Raw genomic sequence first — 24560 nt, forward strand, 5'->3', positions numbered from 1 at the left:
AGATATTTGCTTTGTAAACTAGGTTGTACTATCTATTGTTCTCGTAATGGTGTTTATTTAGATGTCCCCTGTGATAACGAGATAGCAGTACTTGCTGCTTTAGCTAGTTCACCTCTTGAACCTGAGTTCCCTGTAAAAAACCTAGAAAGAATACCTATCGCTTTGTACAAGACCTTTGTGAGGTAAAATCTGCAGTTTTACCTACTTTTCCTGTTGCACCAAATCCAGCTACTATCTTGTCCTGTGTTCCTTCTAATGCTTGTTATTTGACTGTTGTTGACTTGTGTTCTGCATTTTTCTCTATTCCTATACACCCTGATAGCCAGTTTCTCTTTGCATTTACCTATCAAGAACTTCAGTATACCTGGACACAATTGTCCCAGGGCTATACTGAATCCCCTTCTCTTTTTTCTCAAATTCTGAAGAAAAATCTAGATGACATAATATTTAATGAAAATTCTGTGGTTGTGCAATATGTTGATGATATGCTTTTGGCATCTAACTCCCTTGTAGCCTGTAAAACTGATTCTTTAACTCTCCTCACCTCTTTTGCCCTAAAAGGCCATAAGGCATCTAAAGAAAAGCTACAACTTTGTCTTCCTCGTGTCCACTATTTAAGATATTTCTGCTGGAGAACAACTGCTTTACTCTTCCAGAATAAAAGCTATTCTTAAAATCCCTAGACAAACTACTGGGTCCCAAATGCGTACCTTCCTAGGCATGGCTGGCTACTGCCGTCAGTGGATACTTAGCTATGTCTCTATAGTCAAGCCGTTGGAAAATCTGACTCTTGTTAATACCCCTGAGCCTTTACCCTGGACTTCAGAGATCAAAGTTGCTTTTACCTCTACTAAACAAGCTCTGTCACAAGCTCCTGCCTTAGGCCTTCCCAATTATACTACACCTTTTATTCTTTTTTGTCATGAGAAGGACGGATTTGCACTTGCAGTACTTACTCAGACACATGGAGACAAGCACCGTCCCATTGCTTATTATAGCTCTGCTCTTGACCCTGTTGCAGCTGCATTTCCCCCATGTCTCCGAGCTGTAACTGCAGCCACCATCACTGCTGAACTTTCCTTCACCCTTGTATTAGGTTCTCCCCTTACTGTTGCTGTCCCACATGCTGTAGCAGCCCTTTTACTAAAAACAAAAACCCAACACCTTTCAAATGCTAGATTCACTAAGTATGAAATCTTGCTTCTCTCTGCTGGAAATATCACCCTAACTAGGTGCCCCGTTTTAAACCCTGCTTCCCTGTTACCTACCCCTTCAGATGGTGAACCCCATGATTGCATTTTTGTTACTGCTCACCTATCAATGCCCTGCACTGATGTAAAGGACAACCCTTTGCAAAACCCAGATCTAGTATTCTATGTTGATGGATCATGTCAAAGAAACTCAGAAGGTTCCCTTGCTACAGGATATGCAGTATGTTCCCAATATGATGTTATAGAAAGCCATCACTTACCTAATGTGTATTCAGCTCAAGTTGCTGAGCTTGTGGCCCTCACCAGGGCCTGAACCCTAGCCTCTGGAGCCTCAGTTAATATTTATACTGATTCTCGCTATGCTTTTGGTATTGTGCATGATTATAGTCAACTTTGGAAACAAAGAGGCTTCCTCACGTCAGGAGGTGCCAAGATTAGTAATGGTCCATACGTAAATGCCTTATTGAATGCTGTTTCAATTACCTTCTGCTGTTGCTATTATTAAATGCCAAGCTCACTGGAAACCTTATGATGGTGTTACACATGGGGATGCTCTGGCAGATTCCACTGCCAAAGCTGCGGCTATTTCTACTACTCAGGCTACGCCTGTGTTTTTGTCTATTCCAACTGACCAGTCTCTATAGACAAGTCTTCACGACGTTGCCCTTCTCCAAAATCAGGCTCCAGAACCAGAGAAACATACTTGGAGACTGGATGGGTGTTTCCTACACCCTGACCATTTGTGGTGCTCCCTGGACAGCCGCCTGGTTGCCCCAGTGGTCCTTCTTCCTCATCTTGCTCGCATACACCATGGCATGGCATATGTGAGCAAAGGGGGGATGATAGAAGCTATTAAGCTTGATTGGTTTGCTGCAGCTTTTCCATCTGTGGCTCAACAGTACTACCACACCTATCCTATTTGCCAAGCCCATAATGTGGGAAAGCCTGTAAAAACAAAGGCAGCACACCCCCCACCTTGGGGACCATTTGTAAATTTACAATTAGATTTTATTCAAATGCAGAAATGTTGTTCTTATGAATATATTCTTGTTATTGTATGTATGTTTTCTGGATGGGTAGAAACCTACACATGTGCAAAAGCTGACACCATCATTGTACGCAAAAAGTTGCTGAGAGACTTTATTCCAAGGCTTGATATTCCTTTATCCCTAAACTCTGATAGAAGAACTAATTTTACTGGACAGATAATGAAACAAGACTGCAAAGTCCTGCAGATCCAACAGAACTTTCATTGCCCATACCATGCACAGGCCTGGGGCCAAGTGGAATGCCAAAATGGGATTCTGAAAAATAAACTGGCCAAAATTTGTGCTGAGACTCACCTAAAATGGCCAGATGCACTTCCCATAGTCCTTATGAGTATGAGATCTACTGCCAACCGAAAGACCGGGCTTAGCCCACATGAAATTCTAATGGGAAGACCCATGAGGCTCCCCACCTTGCCACCTGATGATACCATTCTGAACTATTGTAAGGCACTAATGAAGTGTGTTAAGGCTTTTCATTCACAGGTACAAGCAGCTCTCCCCAAAGAACCAGATGAGCCATGCCATTCTATCCTGCCTGGAGACTGGGTCCATGTAAAAGTCCATCAATGAAAGTCATCGCTGGAACCTCGCTGGAAAGGCCCATTCCAGGTACTCCTGACCACCAACATTGCAATAAAGTGTCAACACTTCACACAGTAAGAAAACATCAGTCCCGTTAGACCCAGAGTCTCCTCAATATCAATTTTGTAATCAGCCTCCACAAACTGGTAGTGAGCCTAGTGCCTGCCAGCAGGAGAGCTCAAACCAGTAGTGAGCCTAGCACCTACTGGAGAAGAGGATTTGCCATTACAGAGCGAAGAGGATGTGCCCCAACAACACCACTATGCCCTTCGGGACAGGAAAAAGGCCTCTACCTAGTTCCTGGTTCCTGAGGTGGAGTTGGTTAGTCATGATTTGGATGGTTCTCAGTATTTATTTTTGGGCCATCTTACATGAACTTGACTCATCAGTTATGAGAAACTCTGTAAACCAAACTACATTTCCGCACCAACAAAGATCATTTCATGAAAATATGTTCTTGTCTTTAGTTAATCAAATTGGGATAGATTTAAATGTCTTTCGTTGTTGGGTATGTAGTCACGTCCTTATCTATTCTACCAGAGAAATACCCTTGATACCAATACCCTTGAATACAACTCAGATGTTAGCCCCTTCCTATTCAGATTTTCATGGAAATGAAACTTGGAAGAATGTAAGTTTCAACTGGTCTGACTATGTACGATTAACATATGCCACCCCTGGAAAGTTCTGTTGTACTTGTAATGGACCTTGTGTTGCAGTAGGAGTCAGTAAGTGCGAGGTAGAATTTAAGATAAATGGTGCTTGGTTTTCTAATGGTTCCTGAATATCCAAACTGCTCCCCTGCACGTCAGTTTTCAGGCTATTATTCACAATGGATGATGTCCCCACGCTATAATACAGGTGGATTTACTGCATTACTAGTCACTATTTTGTGTGCCGAAATAAGGCCTATAAAAATCTTCCCTCTGGTTGAAGAGGAACATGCTATGTCTCCGCAGCGTATCCTGCCTTTACTGTTAGATCTCACTTACCTAAAGGAAGAATTCAGAATGTTCGCGAAATTACAGAAAATCAAAGGTTTTGGGGTATAATGTTCCCCACCTATGGCGCAGGCTTAGCTATGTCCCAGATAAAGAAAGTTGCAGCATCTCTGGAAAAGATTGGTAATGCTGCTGCTGATAGTTTTGATAAAATAAGTACAGAAATGAAGGAAATAAGGCAAGTGACATTGCAAAACCGACTTGCGTTATATACTAACCAGCAAAGGAGGAGTCTGTGCTTTAATAGGTAAAGAATGTTGTACTTGTATTCCCAATAATTCAGAAGAAATCCAGGATTTAAGTAAACATATTCGAAAAGAAGCAGCTAAATTGCATGAGTCAGATAGTTGGAATTTGAGTTCTTAGTTTAACTCTAATTTCAGTTCCTTACGCTCTACCGCCATTCATAGTTTGTTGATATTGTTTGTTGTTTTTATTGGAGTATGCCTAGTGTTTATGATAGTACAATGTTGCTTAAGTTGTGATCAGCACCCATCAAAAAGGCAGACAAAATGTTAGGGATTATTACGAAGAGAATTGTGAACAAAACTGAAAATATCATGATGCCATTTAATGAATCCATGGTGTGTCTGCACCTTGAATACTCTGCCTAGTTTTCACACCTCAGAAAGAATAGAGAAGAGCTAGAGAAGGTCCAGGGCAACAATGATAATTAGCAGTATTGAGGAGCTTCTATGAGGAAAGTCTAAGGAGGCCAAGCGTGTTCAGTTTAGAAAATTAACACTGGAGGGAGGACAGGAGAAAGGTTTATAAAATACTTAATGGTAAAGTGAAAGGCACCAGGGATTTTTTTTTGACTGTCTCACCAGACAAGAAAAAGCGGTCACCACATGAAACTAGGAGGTAATCAGTTAAAACTAGCACAAGACAGTTCTTCTTTCCAGAATCATAGAATCATAGAATCACTGAGTGGGAAGGGACCCAGACAGATCATCTAGTCTGACACCCTGCCATGGGCAGGAAGGAGCACTGGGGGTGGCAGGGGTCACAAGACCCCAGCCAGGTGCCTATCCAGTCTCCTCTTGAAGATCTCCAGGGAAGGTGAGAGCACCACCTCTCTGGGAAGCCTATTTCAGGCTCTGGCCACCCTTACCGTGAAGTAGTTCTTTCTAATATCTAACCTAAACCTATCCTCCCTCAGCTTGCGGCCATTGTTCCTGGTGACTCCAAGGGGGGCCCTGGTGAACAGACTTTCCTCGAGTCCCTGCTGCTGGCCCCTGATAAGGTTGTAAGCAGCCACACGATTCCCCCCTCAACCATATGAGTGGCCCTTCTCTGGACCCTCTCCAGGTTCTCCACATCCCTCTTGAAGTGCGGCGTCCAGAACTGGACACACTACTCCAGCTGTGGCCTAACCAATGCCACATAGAGGGGGAGCAAGACCTCTCTGGACCTGTTAGTGATGCCCCTGTTGATGCATGACAGGGTGCAGTTGGCTTTGCCTATTGCTTCATCACATTGGAGACTCATATTCATCCTGGAGTCAATCCTGACTTCAAGATCCCTCTCTGCCTCTGTGCTGCTGAGAGGGTCAGTCCCTAACCTATAACCATAATACCGGTTCCCTCTCCCCAGGTGCAGCACCCTGCACTTGTCCTTGTTGAACCGCATCCTGTTCAGATCCACCCACTTCTCCAACCTATCCAGGTCTGCCTGGATGCGGTCCCTGCCTGCCGGTGTATTTACTTTACCCCACAGCTTGGTGTCATCAGAGAACTTGAACATAGAAAGAGACCAGGTTAGTCAGGCAGGATCGGCCTTGCACAAACCCGTGTTGGTTACCCCTCAACATCACTTCCCCTGCAGGGCTCTCACAAATGTGGCCCTTGATAATTTTTTCAAAGACCTTCCCCAAGATAGAAGTGAGGCTGACTGGCCTGTAGTTGCCAGCCTCTTCCTTCCTCCCCTTCTTGAAAATAGGGACCACATTGGCCCTTTTCCAGTTCTGAGGGACCTGGCCCGAGCACCAGGAGTCCTCAAACAGCCATGCCAATGGCTCCGCGATGACACCAGCCAATTCCCTCAGGACCCACGGATGAAGGTCATCCGGGCCCGCTGACTTGGACACATCTAAGCCCTCCAGGTAATCCTTAACTAGGTCTGAACTAACAGTCGGGGGACTCGCATCCTTCCTGGGCTTCTCTACGCTATCACCCGAGAGCACCCCCTCGTCAGCAGATAGGAATACGGAGGTAAAGAACTTGTTGAAGAGTTTTGCCGTCTCTCACGTGTCCGTCACCAACTGCCCTGCCCTGCCTTGTAGTGGTCCAATGTTACACTGAGACTTCGTCTCAGAGTGTCATTAAAGGGTGGAACTGGTCACCAGATCTGGTGGAAGCTGAGATTTTAGCCAGATTCGCCAAGAGATTGGTTGGACACATGCTTGGAGGAAAGGGGCATCAAGAGTTACTGAGCAGGGGAGTGAGGAGTATGGCCTTTGAATTGGAACTCCCTAGACCTTCAATGCTGGAGGCTGCAAGTAAGAGAGGAACAGTGGGATAAACTGTGATGAGACCCAGTTCACTCTCCCTCTTTCTTTATCATGGTGTGACATGAGATTGGGCAAGATGAAACTATGGTCTGACCTGGTCAATGGCTGTTCTTCTGTTAAGTGATTGAAGGGGCACTTACCATGATGATGTTTCTCCTTTGTCTTGTTATCCCATTAAAGTCCCTAGGCAGAATAAGACAAGATGTGTTTCCAATCATACTGTCTTAAAACTTCACAACCATTTCAAGGTCTGCAGTCAATGTGCTGCTGTCTGTGTCCCTGTTGATGTGTGTGGGAATGAAGGAATTCAGGATCCACACACACTTTATCCCCTGGAAACCATCTCAAGGACATTTGTGCTGGTTTCCCTCCCCAGAAAATCCCCTGATGCGAGAGAGTTCACAAATGGTCAGCACAGATGCCACTTCAAGGCCCTGAAGGGACACTCCCACTTAGAAGACAGCACGTGGCCTAAAACATCAGCAGGGCCATGGTGATGATGTCCTGGAAGACCTCACAGAGTCATCCAGACGCCGAGCAGACATCCCCAAGAGCCAGCTTTCTACTTACGAGTGCAAGCAGGAACAGTCAGTGGAGATGCTGAACACGCTTCAGCTGACTTCTGTGGCTGAGGACCACCAGGTGATATCCTTGGTGGCTAGCACTGTGGACGTGCAAAAGTCCTTTTTGGCCAGGGTGGCTACAGCAACACAAAGGGTGGCTACTGCAATGGCAGAGTATAGCCACACCATAGCCGTGAGGCAGCAGGCACCTCTGGCTACCAACCCTCCAGCCATGCTGAATCAAAAGACCCAGCTATGGAGATACAGCTCTCAAGCTCCTTAGGACCATCCAGCTTGGATGGTGGCATCACACTCCCATGTTGCAGCACTCCCAGCCATCAGGGAAACCAATAGGCAAGGGTGTGGGTCACACCCAAAATGATCGTACTGCAGTTTGCAGTTAGCTCCCCAGTTTGCACAAGTGCCAGTTGATTGGAAGAAATAAAGTTTGCACTGTTGTGAAATGAGCTCCTGTCCAGGCATCCATGCTTCGATTTCCCTTTTCCTGCTGGCCCAGCCCCTTTCCCTGCCAGCTCTTGCCTTTTTCTGGTTGCCCTTGCTTCTGCTTCTTCCCTGCCACTTTCTGTTACATGTGTCAAGGGTGTTCTTAAGCCTTCTTCAGAGGCATTGTGTGTTGGTTGCTGTCAAGGCTGGGAATGGTGTCAGGGCTGTGCCAGTGCTCCTGCTGGGACCCAAGCCAGAGGTTCCTGACTAGAGGATATTGCTTCTCTGCTCAAGATCAGACCAATACCATATTTGGGGTCAGGAAGAAATTTTACCCTATGGTCAAACTGGTATAGACTGTGGGGGGGAGGGTGGGGGTTGCCTGCCTCTGCAGTGGGGCCATGGCCTCTACCTGATGTCTCTCCAGTGTATATTAAGAACCTTTGAAAGCAGCAGGACATTGGCTGCTATGGTTCCCCTGGTTCCTCTGTGGCAGATTCTGGTGTGGCAGATGTCTGGTGCTATATTAGGGTTGATGGTAGTTTTACGAAGAATTTAGATGATAGATTGGTATGGGATTGTTTAGAAAGGACTGATCCTGCCTCAGGCAAGGGGTTGCATTAGATGCGACCTCTGGAGGTCCCTTCCAGCCTCACTTCTCACAATTCCCCATCGTGGTCCCCCATGCCTTGATTTCCCTGTCCCAGCCACCTTTCACCTTTCTCTGCCTATGGCTGTTGATTGGATGGGGAGGACTGTGGCTAGGAGGCAGTTTCAGATGAACGGAAATTCACTATGCCAAGTACCACAACCCCCCAGGATGGGAAGGCGAGGTTCCCCCATGCTTCAGTTTTCCCATCCCTGCCAGCTCAGCCAGCCCTCACCTTTCCTCCCTGTGGTTCCTATAAAGCCCCCGGCCTCTCCAAAACAGGGAGTGCCAGGCCCAACATTTTGACCTAGAGGTATTTGTTGAGAATGAAGTGTTCATAATTGTTCACCCCCAGCAGTATGTTGTCCCTGGAAGTGGCCAGCTAAGGACTCCCTGATCAGAGTGACCATATGGTGGCTCTGTCTATTATGTTTAGCTGGGAGCACTGCTTCCCCCTGGAGCACTATTCAAAGAAGGTCCTGCCCTGCTGTCCAAGGCTTCCCTTCTCACCTCACCTATGTTGTGGAGCATACAGGCAGCAGCCACAAAGCTGGGATGGTTCCTCAGTCTGATTTCAACATGGACCCCAAGAGACCTCCAGCATGTCTTCAAAGACCCAAAAGCTTGCTCCACTACCATCCAGCATCTGCTGAGCCAGTAATTTAAGTACTCCTTCCTGGGGTCCAGCAGACCGGTGTGTGGCTCCATGAGCCAGGGAAGGAGTGGGTAGCAGTGAAAAAGCAGGCAGAGAAAAATACAATTGACAACCAGTGTTCAATTGAAGGGTTCCTCACTGTCTGCTGGGTGCATTGTGTGGGGGGTCCTAAGGTGGGTTTGGTGGAGCCAACATCAACTCAACAGGTCTTCTTGGGCCTTGGCTAAGTGTCTCCATGGTGGCTGGCCCCTTTTCCCCCTGGTCTGGGCCAAGAAGGCTGAGGCTGGGGAGGAAGGTGCGATATCTTCCTTGGAGGGTTGTCCACTAGCCCCTTTCCCCCTGCTGAATACTGGGGCTGGAGGTGATAGGAGTGGACTCAGGGGACCTGAGACCAACTCATCAGGGCTCTTTGGAGCAGGTCCTTTCTCCACCCAGATCAGGACAAGGAGAGAGCTAAGGACCTAATCAGCTCCATCCCAGCCAGATTGACTTCTGCCATCCCTGACTCAATTCCCCAAACCCAATCTCAGTTCATTAACGCATGCGAGAGTTTGATCCTTTTATTATTATTATTTAGGCACCCCAAAGCACATACTATCATCCAGCATCTGCTCAGCCAGTAATTGATCTACTCCATTCTGGGGTCCATCCAGCTGGTGTACTGCTTCATGAGCCGGGGAAGGGGTGGATACAATAGGTCCCTGATGATCAGTGACAGAACAGTCAGTTGAGCCAAGTCAAAAGTGCACCAAGGGGGAATTCTCCCCATTCCATCCTCTCTGGGAAACCAGAGTTGCTGACTACACAGGCATTACACATCTGTCCAGATCACATGACACTGATATTGGTGGAGCTCCCCCGGTGGTCAATAATGGCTTGGGGCATAACCAAAAAGAAATCCTTGAGGCTGATATAATCTGAGGTGTACTGGGGGTGGCACAGAAGGGGTACATGAGTCCTGTCCATGTCACCCACATAGTACGGGAAGCCCAGCTGTTTGAACCAGCTGATGACCTGTGGGTTGAAGGGAAGCCCGGGTCCATACTTTGAAGACTACCCAGCTCCGGTCCCCATACCTCCAAAAGGATCTAGAACTAGAGACAGTCTAGAGAAGGGCAAGAAGGATGAATTTTATCATGGAGGGGCTTCTATATGAGGAGAGACTAAAGATGCCAGGCCTGTTTGGTTTAGACAAGAGAAGCTTGATGGAGGACATGAGAAGCATTTACAAAATACTAAATGGCAAAGAGAAAGTCACTAGGCAGTTTAAAACTAACACCAGGAAGTTCTTTTTCCAGCAGCGTGTCATTAAAGGGTGCAACTTGTTGCCACCCGATGCAGCGAGCTGAGAATTCATCCTGATTCACAAAGGAATTGGGTACATTCTTGGAGAAAGGGGCATTGGTAGCAATTGAGCACGGAAGTGTGGGGCTCAGCCTCTGACTCAGGACTTTCTAGACCCTAAATGCTGGAGGCTGCAAGGGTGAGAAGAATTGGGGGGCGGGGGCGGGAACACAGTTTGCTCTCCCTTTCAGCATCTATTCTCTGCCACCATGTGACACAGGATACTGGGCTGGATGGGCCTATGATCTGATCCCATCAATAGGGGTTCTTATATTCTTACACTCTTTTCCCCAAATTGGATCAAAGGGAGCTTGCTTTGTCAGATGGGATCCTGGATTAGAGGACACCTGTCTCTTCTCAAAAGAATCACATTCCTGGACAGCTAAACTTAGGTGTAACTAGCATCCAGATCAGGCAATGGAAATGCAAAAGATATACGCCTGGGGAGATGGGTGTAGAGTGGACCCCAGGAACTCTGAGCTTATTAGTTGTTCAGTTCTTCCAGCAACTCGGATTCATGATTCCCCACTTCCTCCAAGTTTATAATCACTAAAGACCTGTCTACAAACTGATTGAGTGTATGGTAGTGAAAGGGTTTGATTATGAAGACCCTCTCCCCAGCTAAGTAAAGAATGAATTATAACAACTATTTAATTAGAGGTGCTGTTACAGGTGACCTTTAAAACATGTTTTAACATGGAGAATGTTTTACCATCATAGAGCAGTTTCAGAGCAGTCACAGAGGTTAAAGCTTAATGCTGTCTCAGATCTGCAGAACTATGACTTGGCACTAGAGGGGCTAGCAAGTCAGGATGTGAATGGGAGCCAGGACTGCAGTAGAGCAGAAGGTGGAGAAACCATCATGGGGGGCAGGGGCTGTGGCTTCCCTCCTGCAGGCAGAGAGATTGTAAGGCTGGAAGGGACCTTGGAAGATCATCGGGTCCATCCCTCTGCACCAAGCAGGAAAGATAACTGGGGGTCATCTGACCCCAGCAAGGTGACTGTCTAGTCTCCTCTTGAAGATTTCCAGGGTAGGTGATTGCAACACCTCTAGAGGGAGCTTATTCCACAGTCTGGACGCCCCGACTGTGAATAACTTTTTCCTAATGTTGATCCTGAATTGGTCTTCCAGGAGTTTGTGGCCATTATTCCTGGTTTTCCCCAAGGGTCCCCTAGTGAAACACCATGTATCTGGGTCCAAAAGACTTTGGAAATATCTGAAGCTTCTGGTGGGGGTGGAGGTTGTTTGCCGGTTGTAGGGCCACTTATGGTTCTGGACTGACTCATGGATTTGGACTTGATTTGGCTTGGAACATGACAAATTTCTTTTAAAAAAAAAAAAAGCCCTGGGTAACAGTTGCTCACCAAGCCCTCTGTCCAGGGAGGCAAAGTAACGAGCAGCACTTACCGGCAGCTTGGGACGAGACGCACATGGGACGAAAGAAGGAACCCGCGCAGCTTGTTAGCTGCTTTTTGATGCAATTACGGCTGGCCGGTCAGATGCCAGCCGGCAGAGATAAAAATGGCAGCCGTGGCGGTGGAGGGGGTGGATAGCTGGGGAACGGAGCTGTGGCTGACGCCAGGGGCTAGGAAGATCCCGCACGCTGGACCTGAGGAGTCTGGCAAGCAGGAGCAGATGCAGGCTGGGGAGAGTGGGGCCCCCTGACAAAAGTCCACGTCGGACAACAGAGGAACAACAGGCTTGCCGGCCAGAGGGAGAACTGAAGTTGCACCTGGAAGCACAACGTAACCCAGGTGGGAGTGCCGGGACAACAGGGCATGGAAGAAGGCACGACAGGGGGCGAAGACCCTGGGAGAGCCCTAAAGGGATTTGTATCGGGGTGGGTATCGCCACTGGGGTCCATCATATTAAGAAACAGATGGGAGTTGGTCCGGGAGGTGACAAGTTAAGAGGAGAACGTTCCCTCCCTGTTAGGCTCCAGGGTAGGGGATAAAAGGGGGCAGGAATAGATTTACTGGTAGGTTTTGTTGACTCATTTATTTTGTTACCCTGGGCGAAGGGGCATAGGGGATAGGGACAAGTACCCCAGGGCCAGGGCTGCAGAGAAGCCTCGGCAGGGTTGCTCCTTGTGGTGACAGGTACCCAGGAAGGAAGGGACGGGAGTGTGAATGGCTGTTGGGGCAGGCCCACACAGGCAAGCAGGGCCCTAAGCCACTGTCTCCTGGACACAATGGCAGAGAGGGTGACCCCACGGGAGAGGCCGCGGATAACGGCTGGGCAACTCACCGAAGGTGGCATGAGGCTGTGGTGTAGGGGTGGCAGAGCCCCGTGAGCGACCGCCAGGCAAAACCCGGGCCACCGAGGGTCCGCTAACCGACCCCGCCTACTGAGGAACACCAAGTCGTGGCAGACAAGATCAGGGTTGGCAACGCGGGGAGAAGAGAACTACTCCGACAATAACACGGGCCTGGAAGGCACGTGACATCCGCCAACCAACTGAAAGCTGCCCGAGAGCAGCTATTTGAAGCCTGGCGGTGACACCCACGATGTACTCCCCTAGTGGGGCAGTAAGCTGCTACCAGTAAGGGTGTGTGAAACAGGCCCTATTTGATTTAGATTTGGATTTGACCAGAATCAGGAACAGTGATTCAATTCATTGATTTGAATCACTGGCCCGATTGAATTCATCTGAATCTGAAGATTCGATGCTGATTTGGAGAATCAGCAATTTGAACATAGACACGACTTTAAAAGTTTTTTCTATGTACCTAGAGGTAGCAGGTGCATGGAGCATCCCACAAAAGTGCAGGGGGACCCTCCACGTGCTCGGCAGGGAACCCGGACCCAGACACAGACACAGACCCAGGAGACACCAGTCACTGAGCCAGGGGGTTGCTGGGGGGGCGCTCCCTGGTGGACCCAGAAGTGCTTCTGGTCCACTTCCAGGTCTGCTGCCAAGTGTGCTGGGGAGCCACCTGTGCTTCTGTGGGACACTCCATGCGCCCCAGCATCACAGCATTCATGAGCCACCTGCTACCTAGAGGTATGCGGAAAAAACATTTTAAGCTGTTTCTATGTCCAAATATCCAAAACTTTCAGAATCTCTCCGAATCTATTTGGAGGGTTCCAATTCGATTCGGAGAGATTAAAGGCTCCTCTTATTTGATTCAGATTTGGAGATTCAGTCATCAAATCAGGCCAAATCTCCACTGAATCAAATCAGGGACTGAAGCTTCACACAGCCCTAGCTACCAGGTCCTCTCTCAATCTTTTCCTCAGACTGAAGAGTCCCAGATCCCTCAGCCTTTCCTCATATGGCTTGCCTTTTAAGACTCAGATCATATGGGTGGCCCTTCTTTGGACTCTCTCAAGCTTGTTCACGTCCTTGTTAAAGTGTGGTGCCCAGAACTGGATGCAGTATTCTAGCTGCAGTCTCACCAGTGCTGAATAGAGTGGAAGAGTCACCTCCTTGGTTCTGCTGGAGATACATCGATTGATGCACACCAGATTATTATTTGCCCTCCTAGCTACATCATCGCGCTGACTGCTTATCTTAATACTGTGGTCTATTATTACCCCCAGGTCCTTTTCATTCGTGGTGCCGCTAAACCTGTAGGTTTGTTGGGAGATACTCATCCCAAGGTGGAGCACTTTACAGTTCTCAATGTTGAACTTCATCAGATTCCGATCCACCTAACTTGCCAGCCTGTCTAGGTCCACCTGTATCTGTAGCCTATCTTCAAGCGTGATCACGCTTCCCTATAACTTGGTGTCATCCACAAACTTGGCCAGTGAGTTCTTCACCCCCACATCCAAGTCGTTAATAAAGGTGTTGAAATGCATGTCACACCAGTGCAAAGATAAGGCCCAACCGAGAAGGGTTTCCATTCTCTCGCTCATTCTTTCAACAGAATTACATAGTAGGATTGTTGTTGCTGTTTGCATGGGGGTGCTAAAGGAAGCAGCAAAATGGTGAGTTGCACCTGAGTGCTCAGCATGGCCAAGATGTGCCGAGCAGTAGAGTTTAGGAGGGTAAAAGTTTGCCCACAGAGCAAAGGAGCAGGAAGGGTTGGGAATGGTGCATCCTGGAATGCCAGAGGAATAAAAATAGAGTGTTTTATCTCCCTAGAGCAGACTAACAATACCCTGCAATGACCTGAGTAAAATGGATCAAACCTAACCCTCACCTCAAGTAGCACAACTTTGAAACATTTAAAGGCTCCTTAGCATGGGTTAACAGTTTAAAGGTAAGCTGTAAAGGTAACCACCATCTATCACATCATCTTTTGCCCCATACATCAGGGCCAGCACAGTGCCCACAGCAATGTCACCATCCTCAGCGTGCAAATCCAATGCTGCCTGGGGAGCTTAATGATCATGGCCAAGGCAAGAATTCGCTTAGCTCTGCCAGGCACCATCTCAGCAATCTGATCCCACAGTCCAAGGCAATCCCAGCAGTCATAGAATCGTAGAGAAGTGGGGCTGGAAGGGACCTCCAGAGGTTACCTCTAGTCCAACCCTTTGCCTGAGGCATGATCAGCCCCATCTAAACCATCCCACAAAAATCCATCATCTAAACTCTTCGTAAAGCTATCATCAGTCCTGACACAACACCAGACATCACACCCAAACCTGCTACAGGGAAAGCAGGTGGACTGTAGCAGCCAACATCCTGCTTCTGTAAAAGGTGGTTAATATATGGTTAAGAGATGGCCAGGTAGAGGCCATGCCCCTGCTACAGAGGAAAGCAACCCCCACCCCTCATTCTGGACCAATCTGACCATAGGGTAAAATTCCTTCCCAAACTTAAATCTGATGTTGGTCTGACCCTGCATGGAGGGACAAAACCCTCCAGCCAGGAACCTCTTGGTTTAAGAAGGAGCAGGACTGTCCCAGCAGGAGCACTGGCACAGTCCCATCACCATCCCCAGCCTTGGCTGCAGCCAACACCCAATGCCTCTGATAGAGGCTTAAATCCCCCCTGATGCATGTAGCAGAAAGGGGCTAGAGGGGGAAGCAGCAAAACTCAGAAGCCTTGGAAATCCCCACAGTAGAACACAGGCATCAATATGCCTAGACCATCCCTGAGCACTGGCTGTCCAATCTCTTCTTGACACCTCCAGTGATAGAGAGCCCACAGCCTCTCTAGGCATCTATTCCACTACCTCCCTTCTCTAACAGTGAAGATATTTTTTCCACCTATCCCATTTAAACTTACTCTGCTGCAACTTCAACCCATAAGTCTGCATCCTCCTTTCTAAGGCAAGAGAGAAAAAGTGCTTTCCCCCTCCTTTATGGCAGTCCTGTTTTTCCCAGTTCAATTTTCTGGTTACATATGGTGCCATTTAATAGATGCCTACTGCTTACCCAAGCAGTTCAGTTCTGGTGTGGCCCCTTGTTTGCACAGGTCATATCCAGGTGAGATACTCAGCATTTTTCCTTCTGCTATAGAATTTCATGCCCAGAACTGGTTCAGTTTTGACACGCCATTTGCCAGAACTCTTCTTAAACACCTCTAGTGATGCAGAATCCACCACTCCCTTAGGCAGTCTATTCCACAGCCTCACAGCTCTAGCACCAAAGGTTTTCCCAATCTAAACCTGTTTTGCTGCAACTTCTAGCCATTGGAGTGTGACCTGTGCTCTGGAGCTTGCAAGAGAAATTTCCATGTTATACACTGATCAAAACAACTTGAAAGCTGAAAACATTGTCAGATTTTAAAATAATTTTGTTTCATCAATGTGAAAGAGAAGCACCTTGAATTCTAATGACTTCAGGACTAATGAAATGACAGCTTTGGATTATTGTTACCTAATTTGTTGCATCTGATATAGCAAATTGTATGATACAACACATTGCAATAAAGCTATATTTGTTCTTGTCTTAACCTGAAACTGAATAATATAGCCCTTGGCCTCTAGCATATGAGTAAAGCTTCTAGTCTGCTTTTACCTGGAGAAAAATAGGTAGCGTTATATGTGATGATGCCCCACACCATCTGCACTTTTCAAAATCCTAGATCCACCCATGGAGGGATGACTGGGTTTTGCCTATCTGTGGTTCCAGGGGACAAAGGGGCAGGGACCTGGGGGCATGGAGGCACTGGGGCAGCTCCTACCTCCATGTGCTGAGGTGGGTACCCAGACACCTGGGTCCTTCAATTGGGGGACTAAGCCCCTGATCAGGTGGCAGCTGAGCTGCCTTTAACATGGCTGCTGAAAGGCTTAGCAGAAGCAGTAGGAGAGGTAAGAGCTGGGATGCCTGAGTTCTATCCCATCCCTGGGAGCTGAGTGGGATGAAATGGAGGGGGCAGCTGGACCCAGGATCCTTCAGTCCTATCCCGGCTTTGGGAGGGGGTGGGATCTGGTGCATTACAGCAAGGGAGGCCAAGGCTCAGGATGCCTGGGTTCTTTCCCTCAGCTATGGGAGGAGTGGCAGAGGCCCTGCTGGTCTTGTCACGACCCATTTGGGACACAGTTTGAATGGGATGCTCTCCTGGCCCAGCACTAACATCAGAGACCAGAGTAGCTCACCTAGTCTCTCTGGGAACAGCTAACAGCACCCCCGAGTCATGCTCTGCCCCTGCCTCACTTACAGCTTCAAAGAGGGAATGTGTTTAGGGGCCAATGGCAGGGTGTACTCTCAGCTCCACCCTCACTCCAGCCAGGCATGGGGGCATGTGGGAGCAGAGACCCAGCAAATAGAACAGGTACTTCAGGTGTGTATGTACATGTGTGTCCCAGATACTTAGGGGCCGTGTGTGTATACACATGCATGTGTGTGTCAGACACATGGTTCCTCTGTGTGCATATTGGGGGAGGGGAACCCCTGGGTTCTGTGAGTGTGAGTTGGTGTGTGTGCACATGCACATGTGTGTCAGGCACTCAATTCCTCCAAGTGCATAAGGGATACATTGCAGCTGTGTGTGTATATGTGTGCAAAAGTCCTGAATGCCTGGGGTCTGGGTCCAAGTTCACGGGTGCGCCTGTATGTGGGTTGGGCACTAGGGCTGTGTGAAGCTTCAGTAGCCGATTTGATTCAGAGGAGATTCGACCTGATCTGGTGGCTGAATCTCCAAATCCACATCAAATTGGGAGACCCATTAAACTCTCTGAATACAATCAGAAGCCTCCAAATCAATTCAGAGATGTTTGGACAGATTCAGAGATTTGCCCATAGACTGTACAGGCAGGCACTAGGCAATACTGGCGGGAGCAGCTGGGGGAGCAGCTGGACAAACCCCAGCTTGAGCCAGCAATGCCAGGAAAAGCCACGGTTCATCCAGCTGCTTCCCAACCAGGGTGAGGCAGGCAGTGCTGGCAGTGCTGGCAGCCCCGGGAGAAGCCACGGAGACTGGAGGGAACGACTGGGAGCTGGGGGGATGATTGGGAACTGCGGAATTGAACTGGGAGCTGGGGAGGAATGATTGAGGGCTGGGGGAATGAACAGGGGCCTCCCCCCAGCTCCTGGTTCAATCCCCCTGCTCCCAATCAGTTGCCCCAGCTCCCTGATGATTCCCTCCAGCCCCTGCAGCTTCTCCCAGGGCTGCCAGTTTAAGCTGTGGCTTGTCTGGCTGCTCCCCCAGCTGTCCCCTCCCCACCTTGCTGGGGGGAGGCAGGCAGTGCTGGCAGCCATGGGAAAAGTTGCGGGGAATGATGGGGGAGCTGGCAGATTGAACCAGGAGCTATGGGGAAGCCCCTGTTTGTTCCCTCAGCCCCCAATCATTCCCCCCAGTACAGCTGTGTGAAGCCTTGGTAGCTGATTCGATTCAGAGGAGATTCAGCACAATTTGGGGACTGAATCTCTGAATCTGAATTGAACTGAGAGACCAGTTAAAATCTCTGAATTGATTCAAATCATCTGAATTGATTTAGAAACGCTTCAGAAAAGATTTGGCTGCTACAGAAATTCAGCCATAGATTAAACAGGCAGCTGCCACAGCTGCCTCCAGCGAGTAAGTCTGTTGGGGAGTGGGGACGGACTGTGCATGAGAGAGGGAGGGATTGGGGCTGGAGCAGCGGGATTCAGCCACGGCTCACTCCAGGTGGAAGGTGGCAAGCAGTAGCATAGTATAGCCCCTGCTCCCAGCGCTGCTGTGCCCTCATCCTGAGCCTCCTGCGCCAGCTGGGAAGCGGCAGCAGGGCAGAGCCCCTACTCCCAGTACTGATGCGGCCTGGTAGTGCTGGGTGTGGGGGCTGCATCACGCCCCTCCCCCCGACTGGGCAAGCAGCAGCAGGGCATAGCCCCTGCCGGGCCACAGGCAGGCACAGCCAGAGGAGCCGTGGGAGAAGCTCCCATGGCTGCCCTGACCAGCCCCATCCCCCGCCCTAGTCTCCTGGCACTTTAAAAAAAGATTTTTAAAAAGCCCCTCACTCACCAGCTGCAGCAGCCTCTGTGGGCTCGTGGCAGAGCCCCGCCACACAGCACAGGGGAGTGGGGGGCAGCAGGGATCATCCCCTGCCTGGCACCCACACTGCAGCTGTTGCATCGTGTGGGTGCAACAGGGCTCGGCAAGGTGCTGTGCACGGGCTGGGGGCTGGGGCAGCTCCACCTGTCAGCCAGCCCAGCACTGCTCAGCTCCACAGGCCCCAGCTCCCAGGCAGCGCAGGGCGCCGTGCCAACCCCACCCATGCCATGGGGCAGCTGCTGCGCAGGTGCCAGGAGGAGGCGAGGGACGATCCCCGCTGCCTCCCACTTCCTGGTTCGATCCTCCAGCTCCCAATCACTCCCCACTTCCCCTACGGCTTCTCCCAGGGCTGCTGGTGCTGCCTGCCTTTCCTCAGCAGGGGGAGTAGCCAGAAGAGTCGCAGCTTGAGCCGGTAGCCCCGGGAGAACCTGCAGGGGCTAGGGAGAGTGATTGGAGCCTAGGGCCAAGAACAGGGGCTTCACCCCAGCTCCTGGTTCGATCTCCCAGCTCCCCCATCATTCCCGCAGCTTTTCCCATGGCTGCCAGCATTGCCTGCCTTGCTCCAGCACGGGGCAGCCAGACGAGCTTCTCCCAGGGCTGTGGGCTCAAGCCAACTGCTCCTGCTGTCACTGCCTGACAGTATAGTCTATGGCTGAATAAGATTACATGCCAAATATCTTCGGGTTCAACCAAATCAAATCGGGACAGTGATTAAAATCACTGAATCGAATCACTGTCCCTCCAAATCGCTGAATCCAAAGCAAATACTTTCTGCTTCGCACAGGACTATTGGGCAGGGTCCTGGATGCCTGGGTTGTACATGTGTCCCAGATGCCTCTGTGTGTGTGTGTGTGTTCATGCATGCACATGTGCATGCCTAGACTCCTGCGTTTTGTGTCGGCTAAGGGGGTTGATCCCAGCCCCCTGTTGATCCCAGACAGGTTGTGAAGACTAAGGAAGATTTGAGAAGCCTATCCCAGGAAAAAAATCTCCAACTCAAAAATTCAATCCCAAGCCATTTTAATAGTAATGCTAGTACCGGGTACAAACAGGAGTGCCTGGGGAAGACCAGAGGGATCAGGCAGATGAAGTGGTGGATGGGACAGAATCACTCTTACAAAACAAGGCAGAAATCGGGCCTAAAGTAACTGAGCCTTTAAAAGGTGGCAGCCTGTCAAGGCTAAGAAATTTGTCCCTCGGTTCCAGAAACAATGTTTCCAAGCAGCCCCCTTCTTCACTCACGGCAGATAGGCAATAAAAGCGAAGGCCGGGGCTCCTTGCCAAAGATGGTATTTCCAAGGCAAATCTGTGCCTTGTATCCCCCAGTCACAACCAACCAGGACAAGCTCAGTAAAGAGAGATGTCTTACAAAGAAGTAACCACATAGCTGTGCATGGGCTTTCTGCATTAAGATAATATTGCTCCTTCTAATGGGGCAGTCACATGGACTTTTCCAGGTCTATTCCAGACCAGACCAGGCCAGGCAGTAGACCTGTTTCGGTGACAGTAGAAAACTGTCTCTATCGCCAGACCGGATGGACTTGTACCAAGCCACAGCATCCTCCTGGCTGAGCCAGTTGTGTCCTATATTCGAGGACCTCCTCCCCTAAGCATTTCCATCACTGGTTGCCCCTTCTTCCTATCTTACCTCTAGCTAGAGAACAGCAAGCAAACAGGACCTGAGTCTAATACTCCACTACTAAGCAGCCTAAAGCCTAATAAAGTCCATACCCCTGGCAAGTCTTGTGCATGCAGCTGCCCATCTTTCTTGCTCCGTGAGTGCTGTCGGAAAGAGATGCAGCCTATTCATCCATCCTGTCAGGGTGGGCAGGACACTAGGACATCCTCAGAGTCATCCTCAGCCACCGTGGCTGTGACGGGCAATGAGGCAATGCCACAGGCATTGCTTCCACGGTAGATGCGGAAAAAGCCCTGGGGTGTGAATGGGATAATTAGTTAGGGGCTGGGCACAGCTCTCATACACCCACATACTGGAATGACCAGCCCCTGACGTGCTTCACCTCAGAGCCAAGTGCAATCTGCACTGAGCAAAGGGGCCTTATATAACCAGTCCCGCAAACACCCCACCCCAGAGCCAGCTGCCATCTACAGTGAGCAAGGGGGTCCTATATAACTAACCTCCAATAACCCACCCTAGAGCTGGGCACCATCTGCACTGAGCAAAGGGGACCCTAAATAACCAGCCTCCCAAACACGCATCACTCCAGACCCAGCAGCTGTATATCCATCCCCCAAACACCCCACCCCAGAGCCAGCCACTGTCTGCACTGAGCCAGGGGGGCCTGGTGTCCCCATTGACTTGCCTGTGCCCTCCAACTCACCTCCTCCCCCCACTCAGGCCCCCACGAGTTCTTCACAATCCAGTACGGGGTCTTCTTCTCTGGAGTCAGTGAGGGAAATAGGGGACAGGTCAGCATTAGGGAAGGAATGTTTTAGGAGAATTCTGACCCCCACCCTCTGCCTCCATCTCTGTCAGCTGCCCATCTGTCCCCCTCACACCCCCTGGGCTCCCCAGTCCTACCCTTCCTCCCTCATGGGGCTTTACTGTCTTTCAGCCCCTAGCCCTGTCTCAGCCACAGGGTGGGATGTAAATGTAAATACTAATAGAACATAAGAACATCAGAGCTACCACAGGCTGGGTCAGACCACAGAGCCTTCTTTCCAGTCCCCTATTGCACCCCAGCTATGCCACATAGTGGTGGAAGCTGAGAGTTTATAATATCATAGAAGTCATAGAAATTAAGGGCTGGAAGAGACCTTGAAAGATCATTGAGTCCAACTCCCCTGCTCTAGGCAGGAATACTGAGATCAAATGATCCCTGCAAGGTGTCTGTCCAGTCTCCTCTTGAAGACGTCTGAGGTTGGGGACTGCACCACCTCCTTGGGAAGGCTATTCCAGATTCTGGTCACCCTTACCGTAAAGAAGTTCTTCCTTACATCCAACCTGAAACCATCTCCTAACAATTTATGGCCATTGTTCCTTGTCCTCCCCTGTGGTGCTCTAGTGAACAATTTTTCTCCCAGTTTCCAATATTCATCCCTTTCATACTTATAGACAGGCACCAAATTCCCCCTCAGTTTTCTCTTCCCCAGGCTGAACAGTCCTAGATCCCTCAGTCTTTTCTCATAAGACTTGTCCTCTTGTGGCCCTTCTCTGGACCCTTTCAAGATTCTCCACACCTTTTTTGAATTGCGGTGCCCAGAACTGGACACAATACTCCAGCTGGGGTCTTACCAGCACTGAGTAGAGAGGAAGTATCACTTCCCTAACCCTGCTTGTGACACTTCGGCTAATGCATCCCAGTATGCTACTAGGTCTGTTGATTACTGCATCACACTGGTAATTCATGCTCATCCTGTGATCAGTCATAACCTCACGGTCCCTTTCAGCCATCATGCTGGCCAGGGCATCTCCTCTTAACCTATATTCATGTCACTGGTTACTTCTCCCCAGATGAAGCACTTTGCATTTATCCTTATTGAACTACATCTGGTTCCACTCCACCCACAGTTCCAGCTTGTCCAGGTCTGCTTGGATATGCATCCTATCCCCTAGCATGGCCGCTTTTCCCCATAATTTAGTATCATCCACACACTTGACCAGCGTACTGTCCACAACCTCATCTAAATTGTTGAGAAAGATGTTGAACAGCACAGGGCCAAGAACTGAACACTGTGGGACACCACTGGTCACCTCCTGCCAAGATGATACAGACCTGTCCACTAACACTCTCTGGGTTCAATCCCTCAGCTGGTTCCCAACCCAGCTAACCATGGACTCTACTGGGCCACAATACCCAAGTTTTTTGTAAGAGCCTCATGGGAGGCAAGATGAAAGGTCTTCTAAAATCCAAGTATATGACATCAACCATGTCTCCCACATGTAGGTGATTCGTTACTTGATCAGAGGAGATGAGGTTGGTCAGATAACCTGCCTGCAATGAAACCATGTTGGCTATCCTTCAGCATCAAGCCTTCTGCCAGTCTCTCACAAACAGACTTCTTTGATAACTTTGTCCAAAATTTTACCCGGTATCAAGGTCAGTTTAGCCAGATTCACCAAAGGACTGGACACATGCTTGGGGAAAAGGGGCATCAGTCACTATTGAGAACAGGAAACAGGGGCATGGCCTCTGAATCAGAAATCTCTAGACCTTCAATGCTGGAGGCTGTAAGTGAGACAGGAACAAAGGAAATATACTGCTCAGACCCCCTTCACTCTCCCTTTCAGCACCCACTCCCTGCCACTGTGTGATACACAAGATTGGGCAAGATGGACCTGTGATCTGACCCAGTCCATGACACCTCTGATGTTCTTATGACATGTGTCTGCCATCACCATCATCCCTCGTGCCATCCCACCTCCCTGCCCCCATCTCTCTGTCCCCAACTCACCCAGGCCATAGCCCACCAGCAACACAGCATGGTTCATTTCACCTGGGTCACAATTACAAGCCATATTCTTTGTGATGATGCCCTTTTCATAAAACTGGGAGGAAGCACAGGTCAGGGGGAAAAGCAGGTTTTGGTAAGGTCAGCCAGGGGCAGGGCAGGCTGGGGAGAGGGACACAGGTCCACAGGGACTCCTACCTGCAGCAGTTTGGCATTGATGCCCACAGTGACAGGCCCCTGGGCAGCGATGTGGGCAGCCAGCCCTGTTGGATGAGGCCACAAGTGTGTCAGAGCTGGGGTGGGGGGGAGGGAGCTGGGAGAGTCCCCCAACACTCCCTACCCAACCCTGCAGCCTCTGGATTGCATGGTTCTCTGAAATCCCACCCCATGCACTGATGCACACGTAGCTGAGATATGCACATGCCTGTGTATAAACACAGCAGTGTGCACACACAGCAGTGCACACAGATGAACACACCAGACACACAGGAGTGCATACAGGGATATACACATATGCATGCACAACAGTAACACGAATACCTTCATATATATATATACACACTATGCACACAGGTGCACACACTGAACACACAGGGATAAACACAGATACACACATGCATACACAGGGATGTACACCCACACACACACCCCAGCAAGAACATGGCCAGGGCCTGAGCAGTTTCTCTCCCCTCTTCCAAAGACCCCTCCCCACCCCAACAGCCCATGTGCCCCATCCTCCAGCCCTGCTGGGGTCCCCACAGTTCCTCACTCTTTTCATCAGACGAGAGGATCTGGAAGGTCTGGACATGGGCGACAGCTCGGTGCCTTTCCTCACACATGTTCTGGCAGGCCACGTATGGGTACTCCTCCTCTGGGGTCAGACCTGTGGCAGGGGAAGGAGAGTCAGCAGGGGAGGCCTGGAGGGCCATAAAGGAAGGGCTCTGTGCTGAGCATCATTTTACAAGGGCTCTGATCTCAGCCAGGGAGTCTTTCCACTTGGTGCTCTGTTCTCAACCTGAGGGGGTTGGGGGTGGGAGGGTCTGTGCAGTTCCTGGTCCTACAGGGTGCTTATCTCAGTCTGGGGGTCTGCACAGCACCTGGTGCTATAGAGACTCTGATGTCAGCCTGGGGGGTCTGCGCTGTGCCTGGTGCTATAGGGGCCCTGATCTCAACCTGAGGGGTCTGTGCATTGCTCTGCTCCATGGAACGGGGGGAACTGAGCCCGGGGAGTGATGGGGCCCAGCCCCCACCTACCGTACATCCAGGCAACAGTGAATGCATCCCAGGGGAAGGCGCCTCCACAGGCCACCTGCAGCCGGCTGCAGTCCAGCACCTCTGCAAGGCAATACACCCTGGGGTCAGGACCCTGCTTCTGTACTGGGGGCTCCCCTTGCCACTCCACTCCCCTGGCCTGGGGTCCCCCAGCCTCAGGCATCTCCCTGGTCCCCAGGTCCCCCAGGGTGCACAGCTCCCCCCTCCGCTGCCCTCTGGAACCATCGGCCTCCCCCCAGAAGGCCCCAGCCCGCCTCCAACAAGGGCCTCGTACGCTGCACAGAGAGGTTGTAGAGCTCCTGGTGCCGGATGAACCAGAGCGACTCGATGTTGGCGACTGCGGCAAAGGCCCAACAGGAACCGCACAGGCCCTGGGAGAAGGGGGACAGGACAGGGGTTTGGCTGGGAGCCTTGTGGGGGGAGGCTGCTTGGTGGTAGAAGGGGGGTGCTCCCACCAACATCAAGCTTCCTCATGATGGTGCCCCTCACTCCCAAT

At 50.0% G+C, this 24560-nt stretch overlaps 1 protein-coding gene and 1 long non-coding RNA gene across 2 annotated transcripts in view; both read right to left on the bottom strand.

The window, feature by feature from the left end:
- LOC149858578 (uncharacterized) overlaps positions 1-18591 on the bottom strand; it is a 31227-nt gene extending 12636 nt beyond the window's left edge. The window contains exon 1 of the long non-coding RNA XR_016443967.1: positions 18350-18591. This is a non-coding gene — a long non-coding RNA (uncharacterized LOC149858578). The remainder of the gene's footprint in view (positions 1-18349) is intronic.
- Positions 18592-19382: 791 nt separating this feature from the next.
- On the bottom strand, positions 19383-24525 carry LOC149858579 (cathepsin W-like). The gene is made up of 7 exons (XM_090061557.1): positions 24339-24525; positions 24047-24127; positions 23562-23675; positions 22991-23055; positions 22796-22889; positions 20722-20780; positions 19383-20311 (listed from the first exon to the last, which is right to left on the bottom strand). The coding sequence occupies exons 1-7, from the start codon at positions 24523-24525 to the stop codon at positions 20198-20200; spliced, it is 714 nt and encodes a 237-aa protein (XP_089917683.1). The 3' UTR covers positions 19383-20197.
- Positions 24526-24560: the final 35 nt, after the last annotated feature.

This window comes from Crocodylus siamensis, chromosome 8 (assembly GCF_052110815.1).
Source record: "Crocodylus siamensis isolate JL-2025a chromosome 8, ASM5211081v1, whole genome shotgun sequence".
In the NCBI taxonomy this organism is placed as follows: domain Eukaryota; kingdom Metazoa; phylum Chordata; order Crocodylia; family Crocodylidae; genus Crocodylus; species Crocodylus siamensis.

Bases quoted from the DNA above. Each gene is read 5' to 3' on its own strand.
- LOC149858579 (XM_090061557.1), bottom strand. From the start codon at position 24,525: ATGTTGGTGGGAGCACCCCCCTTCTACCACCAAGCAGCCTCCCCCCAC. The intron at 23,676-24,046 runs GTAGGTGGGGGC...CCCCTGCCACAG, and splicing joins CACTGTTGCCTGGATGTACG to GTCTGACCCCAGAGGAGGAG. The intron at 20,312-20,721 runs GTGAGTTGGAGG...TTCACACCCCAG, and splicing joins GGCCTGAGTGGGGGGAGGAG to GGCTTTTTCCGCATCTACCG.